General features: G+C 48.9%; 1 protein-coding gene across 1 annotated transcript in view; it reads left to right on the top strand.

The window, feature by feature from the left end:
• LOC311309653 (protein quaking-A-like) overlaps positions 1-8,822 on the top strand; it is a gene marked incomplete at its 5' end in the record, with an annotated part of 9,509 nt that extends 687 nt beyond the window's left edge. Inside the window, 4 exons of the mRNA XM_084438983.1 lie at positions 830-918; positions 3,393-3,785; positions 6,263-6,337; positions 7,798-8,822. Of these exons, the coding sequence (XP_084295109.1) occupies positions 830-918; positions 3,393-3,785; positions 6,263-6,337; positions 7,798-7,814 (574 nt within the window). The 3' untranslated portion in view covers positions 7,815-8,822. The remainder of the gene's footprint in view (positions 1-829; positions 919-3,392; positions 3,786-6,262; positions 6,338-7,797) is intronic.
• Positions 8,823-10,233: the final 1,411 nt, after the last annotated feature.

The raw sequence follows: 10,233 nt of genomic DNA, 5'->3' as shown, positions 1-10,233 counted from the left end.
GGTTGATAAAGGCCAGGGGCCCGTGCGTGTGTGCGTGCGTGCGTGCGTGCGTGCGTGTCTCAGGCTGCACTTATGATGCACCTCCTCCTGATAGATCAGTGTGCGACGGTAAATGGTAAATGGACTGCACTTAAATAGCACTTTTATCCAAAGCACTTTACAATGGCCTCTTATTCACCCATTCACACACATTCACACACCAATGGCGCCAGTTGCCATGCAAGGCGTTAGGGAGCAATTTGGGGTTCAGTGTCTTGCCTAAGCACACTTCGACACGTGGACTCGATTCAAACCGGCGACCCTACGATCATTGGGCGACCCGCTCTACCACTGAGCCACAGCCGCCCCCAAGTACTTAATTGCTTTCGCTGAATAATTAGGGCTCCCCAATTTGGCGATGATGACAAGTGACGCTGCGTGCGCATTTATTTATCCAGACATTCATTGACAGGGCTGAAATAGCCGAGGCCTTGGCTGCTCTGGAGGGAAGAGAACATTACTGCCATTACCATCTGACATGACCCAGGTGACTTCTGTGTTCCTGCACTCTCCCTTCTACAATTTGCCCCCGCAACTGATTAGTAACCATGAGGGGCTGCCTGCCTGCCTGCGCGCATGTGCGTGCTCCCATGGAGAATAGTGGGGCCTGTCACGTCCAGATGATTTGAATGTCCCCCACGTGTCCTGTCGGGCAGCGCTGACACGAACGGGGGGACAGGAAACGGTCTTGATTGACCGTGTAAGAGGACTGTTAACTGCTGCGTGTGTGTCTGCACGTGTGTGTGTGTGTGAGAGACCTGTTCACTGATGAGCATGTGTGTGTGTGCAGGCGGAGGGGGGAGGATAACCTGAAGAAGATGCAGCTCATGGAACTGGCCATCCTCAACGGGACATACAGAGACACCAACATCAAGACACGTAAGCACACACACACACTCGCGCACACGCACACTCAAACGCACACACATGCAACCCCGCGTGAAACGGAGTCCTCGTGAGTCCTGAGTAGGTAGCGCGTTGTCAGAGAAACTCACTCCCCCGGCATAAACACCGCCCCCCCGGCATAAACACCGCCCCCCCCTCGCCGGGCAGGAGCTCTGGAGCTCAAATTCACCCCAGGGCAAGAGAAACGTGTGAGTCACACTCACACACACACACTCACTCACACTCACTCACTCACACTCACACAGATCCACAGTGACGACGAGTTCCCCAGTTTCTCATTTAACAAGGTTCTGTTTCATTCTCTTACCATACTGACCAGTTCTAACGCTCCAGCCATGCTCACAAATAAACACACACACACACACACACACGCACACACACTGTACTGAACTAATGTTCCCATAATGTTAACGTGCCATCGTACTGTATGTGTTTGACCAGCCATGTCCTCTACAGACAACTCTTTCTCTCCATGAAATCCACAACTACCTGTGTCCCAGTAGAGCAGACTCCCATTCCCCCCCTCCCTCTATCCCTCCCTCTCCCCCCCCTCTCTCCCTCCCTCCCTCTCTCCCCCCCTTCCCTCCCCCCCCTCTCTCCCTCCCCCCCCTTCCCTCCCCCCCCTCTCTCCCTCCCCCCCCTTCCCTCTCTCCCCCCCCCCTCCCTCTCTCATCCCCCCTCCCTCTCTCCCCCCCCCTCCCTCTCTCCCCCCCCCCCTCCCTCTCTCCCTCCCTCTCCTCCCTCTCTCCCTCCCCCTTCCCTCTCTCCCTCCCTCTCTCCCTCTCCCTCCCTCTCTCCCTCCCCCTTCCCTCTCTCCCCTCCCCCCTCCCTCCCTCCCTCCCTCCCCCTTCCCTCTCTCCCTACCTCCCTCCCTCCCCCCCCTCTCTCCCTCCCTCCCCCCCTCTCTCCCTCCCTCTCTCCTTCCCCCCCTCCCTCTCTCCCTCCCTCTCTCCCTCCCCCCCTCTCTCTCTCCCTCCCTCTCTCCCTCCCGCCCCTCTCTCCCTCCCCCTCTCTCCCTCCCCCTCTCTCCCCCCCCTCCCTCTCTCTCTCCCTCCCTCCCTCCCTCCCTATCACCCAGATGCAATCCCCTTCTGGCCGTGATCTCATGGTGTCTCCCTGTGCCCTCAGATCACCGCTGGTCTCTCTGCATGCGCTAGTTCACCGCCATGTCTCACAAGCAGTGTGTTTGTCCTCCTAATCACCACGCCTCTCTTTACGAGAGACCCCCCCCCCCCCCCGGTAGCATCCCTGGCAGATCCACGTGTTCATGCCCTTTGTGTGTGTGACACGGAAAACCATTGGCCAAACATTACAACAACAAAAATAATGATCTGTCAAGGACTGATGGCAGTGACCGATATAATGATGTTATTATTATTATTATGGATTCATTATCGTCACTGGAATCCCCCGGTCATGAAAATGAAATCAGACGTATACGCCTGCTCGGTTATGAAAGTCTCACCTCACATTTACAAAATTCTAATTTGAGCCATGTGTAATGAGCCAGGAAGCTCTGGTCTAGTTTACTAACCCCAGCGCGGGGCCAGCCGGTCTGACGACCACGCCTCTAATGGCTCCTTTAATACTGTTTAGTATGAATTAGCCAGTCAGCTAACTGTGGCACTGCAGCTACATGCCAAGCATTGATTTGCCGGCCGCCTGGCCAATGCTCTGTCGTGCGCTACGCTGCTCAGTGCTCGCCCCCGCAACGCAAAACGCCATTTAGGAAAAATCTTTTGTATTGATCTCTGTTTTGTGTGTCCGGCCCCGCCCCAAATGGTCAGACGGTGTGTGGAGGAGAGGAGGGGTTAGTAGGGGGGATCTCTTCTCCTCCGCCGTCAGCCCCATTTCTCTCGGGGGGGGGGGGGGGGGGGGGAGGGCGAGCCGTGTTGTATCTGTTTGATCACTTGCCGTCCACAGAATGTTAGTGCGTAGTTGTCATGGTGATTGGGAATGCTTATTATGGTCTGTGCATTGGGTGATTGCAGCAGCATTTTATCCTGTTTGTTGTTTTTTTTGGTTTGGGGTTTTTATTTTCCTGTTGACTATTTATTTTTGCTAGATTGTGGCTTTTTTGGTTCACCTCTGATCATTGCATGGACTAATTTGACCTTTTTGTTTCGCCCCTCTTCCTCCTCTCCCCTGCTCCCTCCCTCCCTCCTGCTGTCCTCCCTCTCCCTCCTCTCCTTCCTGCTTTCCTGTTTCACTCGCTTATTTTCCTTCACCTGTGATTTTGATCACCCACACCACCACGCCTCCCACCCTGGTCTTGTCTCTCTCTCTCTCTCTCTCTCTCTCTCTCTCTGTCTCTCTCTCTCTCTCTCTCTCTCTCTCTGTCTCTCTCTCTCTGTCTCTGTCTCTCTCTCTCTCTCTCTCTCTCTCTCTCTCTCTCCTGTCCTTCATGCTGTTGCTTATGGCAGCCACCCTTGCGTTCTCTCTTGCAGCGGCAGCTGCCGCCGCTCATGGCCAGCGCCTCATGGCGGCGCCCTCGGGCCAGGTGCTGCCCCCCGGGGCCATGCGCCCGCCCACGCCGGGGACGCCCATCATGAACATCATCCGGCCCACCCAAATGGCCGCCATGCTGCCCAACGGCGCCCCCACCCTGGTGCCGCCCACGCCGGACGGTGGCATCATCTATGCCACGCCCTACGACTACCCGTACGCGCTGGCGCCCACCTCCCTGCTGGAGTACCCCATCGAGCACAGTGGGGTTCTAGGTAAGCGACCCTGGGGCCTGGGGCCCGCCAGCTTTAGCCCCGGACAGGAGGGCAGCTTTTTTTATCCCCACGGGGCTCTGGAGGCGGTCTCGATGAGCCACAGTCAGGACTTGTTGAAAGGTAAATATGTCGTATCCAGCTGAGGAGAAAAGGAGTGATGATGATGATGATGTTGTTGTTGTTGTTGTTGGTTGAGGGAGGAAGGCCGGCGGGGAGGCCGGTCGGGATGGATTAACCCTGGGTGGGGGGGTGGGGGGGGCAGGGTGTGTCTGGACTAGGGCCCCTGTCTGGCTAGGGAGGTCAAAAGGTCATTCTGAGCTAGACCTTTTCATTTAGATGTTTGTATTTTTCTTAAGGTCTAGCTCCTCTCTCACCAGGTAGATTCCTAGCTCAGCTCAGGTTTTTTTCTGTTTTTTTTTTTTTTTTTGACCCCGTTCTACCGCTGGTATTTTTTTCACCATGCGACGAGCCAATACAGGCTAATGCGTTTAAAACACACACCAGAGACACAGACACGCACACATACATTCACTCAGACGCAAACGTCGAAACACACACAAACGCGCACGCGCCCGCCACGCACACACACACCCATGTGTGCCAGCGCCCCTCATTGCGTTGGCCAGAAGCCTGCCCCGTCTGCCGGTTGATCCTCTCGGGATTCCCGCGGCATTTTGAAAATGATTTCTCCTCCCCCCCCTGCCTCCGCTCCGCCCCTGGCCTCGACGCCTGCAGGAAGTCCCTGCGTGTCCCTCCGGGGGACATCCGTTACATTCCTCCAGGCCTCCGTCTCTCCTCGTCTCCGCCATTTTGTTATTTTTGACCCTCTTGAACCTCATTCTGACGTTCCCCTGGTTAAAGTGTGGGGTGGGGGAGGCCTCTGCAGGCGCGTGTGTGTGGGCGCACGCGCTTCACTGCCACACTAACGAGAGAGCTTTTCCCCGTCGGCGGCAGGCCCTCGACGTGGTCAGGCGTCGCCGGGCGCGGCTCAGCCTGTGTCGGCGGCGTGCAGAGGAACAGACGCCGCCTGATTCTCTCGCTTTTAAACTCGGAGGGCGAGGGGAGCTTAGTGCCTTTTATTTACTGAGCGTATCGATCGTCCCTGTCAGCTACATGGACCCAGAGGAACACACACACACACACACACTCACTCTCACACACATTTGGCTTGGGAGTGCTAGCAAGCCCGGGCCTGGCCCAGACAGCTGTGGGAAACTTGTGGCGTTGGACAGCGGAGTGTGAGAGTGTGGGCGCCGTGGAGCCATCAGCCGATCCTGATGAGAGTCCAGGCTGCTGTTATGTGCATTTGACCGTGCGCCCTGCCTCAGACGTCTGGGGGAGCCATTCCACCATGTTGACCAATGACGGGTTCCACCGGGACGGCCCACCATGTTGACCAATGACGGGTTCAGACACAGATGTCTTTAAACGCCGCCTCCGCCATAATAAGGCTGAAGGGATACAACCCCTGAGCACTGGAACTGTATCCTGCCGTTTTTGATAGACCTACTTTTTTTTACACTGCCATTAAGTATTTGTCTTACATCGCACTTCTTTTATATATATATATATATATATATATATATATATATATATATATATATATATAAATCGGCTCAAATCCCCACGCCTCTCAGACGCACAGCCGTACAGGACACCTGGTCACACAGGCCACCTGGTCACACAGGCCACCTGGTCACTCAGACCACACAGGCCACCTGGTCACACAGGCCACCTGGTCACACAGGCCACCTGGTCACACAGGCCACCCGGTCACACAGGCCACCCGGTCACACAGGTCACCCGGCCACACAGGCCACCCGGTCACACAGGCCACCCGGTCACACAGGCCACCCGGTCACACAGGCCACCCGGTCACACAGGCCACCCGGTCACACAGGCCACCCGGTCACACAGGCGATGGCTTTAGTTTTTCACCATATCTGGAGACCCAGACCGACCACTCGCGCACAGAAAAGAATCGTTGGTGACAAATATTAGGAGGAAAATGACAGCCTTGACTCAGCTGGCAGGGAACAGACCGACAGAGAGGAGAGATAGAGAGAGGAGAGATGGAGAGAGTAAGATAGATGGAAACAGACAAACAGCTGTAGAGAAATGAAAGGGAGAGAGAGAGAGGTGTTGGAGCCAGCTGGTGTCTTGCACTATTCAATTACCTCTGCTGCACTATTGGATTTTCTCCATGTTTCAAATTGAGAGACAAATTTCTCTCAATCTCCCCCTTCTGCGGCCCACAGGAAGACGCAGGTTATATTTCCAGACAGCCTAGTTGTCCCCTGTCCCCCTGCCCACCCCATTCAAACAATCAGCTTTATAACACTGACAACTGTGCCCTTTTATTACCCTAAGTTATACATTTATAGATGCTAAGTAAAAAACAAAAGGTCTATTATTTTTTCTATGCTTTGTCTATACATGTGTTTATGTATTGTGTAAAATTATGTTATGTATATTATTATGATATGTGTATTGTATAAACAGTATATACGTGTGTCAAATGTGAATGTGACTATTACTGTGAGTCTCTCCCTCCTGAAGTGAATAGTCTCTAACCTTGTGGACCTGTTGCCATCTAGGTGCAATGGCTTCTAAAGTGAGACGGCATGACACGCGGATCCATCCTTACCAAAGGATGGTGACCGCAGACCGAGGTCAGTTTAGTCTCTCAGATACTCTATTCTTCACTGTTCTTTTGATTTACAGCATTGCCGTTATTGCCTTAGTTGGGATTTTCTAGTTTGTGTTGTCATCGTTTTTATTTGGTTTCGGTTTTGTTTGCCGCCGCCACCACCTTCTTGCCCCCGCACATCCACACACCAGCTACATGGTTCTCTGTGGTATGCACAGTATGTTTACAGTCATAGCGCTCTATATATTATATATTATAATATATATATATATATATACACGGTATATATAGGACATATTTAAAGTATATATATATATATTCCTAGGCTCAGGTTTACATGACTGTGAATCCTGCTGACAGGATAGGTCGTTCACACCACACAGTGTTCCAGCTGTGGAGGAACATTCCTCTGAAGAGAGATTAGAACTTAAAATAGGTCAGAACTTTGTCCCCATGCATCATTGATCTGATCTGATGGGAGAGCAGCAGCTCTTAAAGATAACTACGGATGCATCTCAATACTCTTAAACAGCTTCCTTCCTTTGTCTCCCATGCCTCAGAACAGACACATTACTAGAGAATTCGAACGGGGCCCCTGTCGGTTGCATTTGTGTCGGTGTGGATTGGGGAAAGGAGACGAGGATAGGAGTCCCCTTAAGCTTATTGAAATGCAGCCTAGAAAAGGTAGTCAGACCCGATAGTGGTAGCCTCGTTGCTACTAGGCATCGTTTTTTCTTCCAGATTTTCGTGCCTTGATTTTTTGTTGTTTTTCTCTATTTTCCATGTTGAGACGTACAGACCTGTTCTGTAGATATCTGAGCTAGATAGCGCTCTCTCCGCTGTGTCAGCAGTATTGAAATAAAGATAAAGATATGGAAACGTTTTTGGTATCATATTTCGGTTGTACACAAGGTACTTTTCTCATTTTATATTTGAATATTTTATATACAAATGTATTTATGGCTCCTGTATATATGTATATATATATATATACAAAATACTGATAAATAAAGTGAAAAATAATCGTAAAGCAGCGATCCATCGATTCATTCCATAATACTAGTTTACTGTTGTTCACCACATAACACTAGATACTGTAAGTCTCCTTACCACTAATGACACTGTTCGTAACTTGCATTCCGACTCCAAAGAAACTAAAACATACTATTTTTTTGTGTATTTTTCGTTTGTTCGTTCGTTTGACCTCTCTGCTTCTGTATGTTGGTACTTGGGGGCAATGTAGCGCTGTTGATTAAACGTTTTGATTCAGTTGGGCGGGGGCATACTAGTGGAGATCATGACGTAACAGCATCATGATTATAACCAGATTAGCCGGGGATTGTCTCTTGGCAGGGGACTCAGGGGACATAAGAGATTGCATTCATTTTACTGTTAAAATGATGTCATTCCAGTCTCTTCTGCTGACACTAATACCCTTTCTATCTTTTTTTTCTGTTTTGTTTTTTGTTTCTAACCACCTAGCCGCCACCGGCAACTAACACATGACCTTCTGACCTCTGAACTCTTCACCCAATGACGAGCCGTCCCAAGCCTGCCTGCTGATCACTTAACTGGTAATTGCCTTTGCTAGCCTCTCGGACGCAATGCCAGAGAGGCGCCTGTCCTACAGTTACCCTAACATGTCTGGATGAAAACACATGAACAAACAAAACAAACACCACAATCTCATAGCAAAACACAACCAAACCCAACAAGTTGTGTGATTTTATTTTTTTGTATTTGTTTATTTCCTTCTTGTTCATTGAGTTTTAATTTCCATTCTCTTTCTTTTTCCTCATGAGTTACAGACTGGGTGGATGTGGATGTATTCTTACTCTATAAGCTGCACTGAATTATATAGCAATAAAGAACCACCCTGCCCTCCCCCTTCTAATCCCCCCTCCCCCTTCCTGCTCTGATTCGGTGACCTCACTAGTTTTGAATTAAACACTAAATGGGAACTGAACCCAGACCGTATGCTGTCACACAATGATGACATCATCCCCCCCACCCATCCAAAGTTCAATGCCAAGCCTCCCCTCCCCCCTTCTGTCCATCTGCCTCCCCCACACAGACCCACACCCACATGTGGGGAAAAGAAAAAGAAAGAGAATGATTGAGAAACTACACTCACACCAACTTGTTAACTTCTGTCATTTCACATGTAGTCCCTGTTGTTATTCAAGCTCTGAGACGTGATTTTGTGCTGACACATTCTGGGTGTGCCCTGACACGGCTGTTTTTAAAAAGCATGGCTACATTGATTGCAAATTGAGCTTTTTTATGATTTCTGTTTGTGTTACGTTTCTCCTGTTATGTTTTTTTTCCACTTCGTGTAGTTTTACTTGTTAATTCCCATCTCGTTAATTGGCTCTGGTTTGAGGGAATAAGCAAACAAAGCAGGCTGAAAACAACTGAAAACAAAAGGCAAATCAATTAGCGGGGGTCCTGTGATTCGCAGTTATCTTAGCTGGAGCCCTGCAATTGGCAGTTATCTGAAGCTAGGAGACGCGGGGAAGGGGGAGGGTGGGAGGGGGCGGGCAAATTGGGATCAGGAGTTTGTGTGTTTTTAATACTATTATATGAGTGTAGGATGTGCTGAGGTTTTTAGGGGACAGTGGAACAGTGGATATGTAATCTATACTAGCTACTGACCATGACTATGCTCCTCCACACCACGTCCACTAAACAGTGCCTGATCAATATAGAAATCTCAATGAATAATGCGAGCTGTGATCTAAAAGACAAAAAAAAAAAGTATTAACGTGTGCGTATTTAGCCAAAGGGTTTCCAATTGAAATATAACTATATAAATATGTATCTAACTGCAGAGGGTTCTCTTCATAATCTTAGACTTTGAAAGGGTGTGTGGTGGTGCCAGCATAAGTTGGAAATTACAGCCAATCAGGGAGTTGAAGATTGTTTTCCCACAATGCTCTAGCTTCCCATGAAGAGACAAACACAGGCGATTAACACTAAAGAACATATCTCAGATGAGATTCTCATAGTGAAGCTTTGTACATACATATTCGTTTTCCTCTTTTCTCCTTTTTTGATTTTGCCTTCAAGTTTTATGTTGCATCCACACCCCCTGCCAAAAAAACAGCATCTTCATCTGTATGCTTCAACATTTGGCCAATCGTCTCTGATTTGTGTGTTGCTTTTTTTAAACTCATTTGAATTTGACTAATCAAATCGTCAGGGGGACTATTGATACTTGCCCTCCTGAAAATCAAATTGATTTAATTATTTTAGTGATAATTAATTTGCATATTAACCCCCCTGACACACTTTTCTATATTTAGCGCATCCACAATGTGTCTCCTGTACACCAGCCCATAATACTAGTCCTGCTCCCCAACCCATAGCTGTCTTTTCTCTCTCAAGAAAAAAAGGATGTGAAAGCCATGCCTGCCTGTTTAAATTGCTTTATGCATACCTGTTATTAGTTATATCTATATTAAAAAATATATACAAATGTAGATACCTGTCATTGCATATAAACATACAGAGGACAACAAAATTAGATACTTTTACAGGGTGCTGGAGAAGAAAAATATATTTTTGGCAATTTTAGCTTTTTATACTTAACTTGCAGTTACAAAATATGAAACCGATAAAAAAAAAAAGTAATAAAAAAAATCTAAAATCAAAATAGTTCGAAAAAAAAGTATAGAGAATAATAAAAAGGAGATGGCGAGGAAGATGCTGTGTTACTGTGGATATTATTGGCTAGGAAAATAAAGACCAAAACAGTCTAACCCTAGGAAGGCTGGGTGACGTGTTGGAGGGAGAGACATCCGGAGAGGGTTAAAGGATGGTAAAAGTGCCTTATCAACGGTCGTTTCTGTTTTCCCAGTGTCAACATTGTGTTTGAATAATATCCAGCACCATCCAGGCCAGAGCAGAGAAGCTGAG

The sequence above is a fragment of the Borostomias antarcticus genome, assembly GCF_949987555.1.
Source record: "Borostomias antarcticus genome assembly, chromosome: 5".
NCBI lineage: Eukaryota > Metazoa > Chordata > Actinopteri > Stomiiformes > Stomiidae > Borostomias > Borostomias antarcticus.
This window is presented reverse-complemented; position numbering and strand designations above follow the sequence as displayed.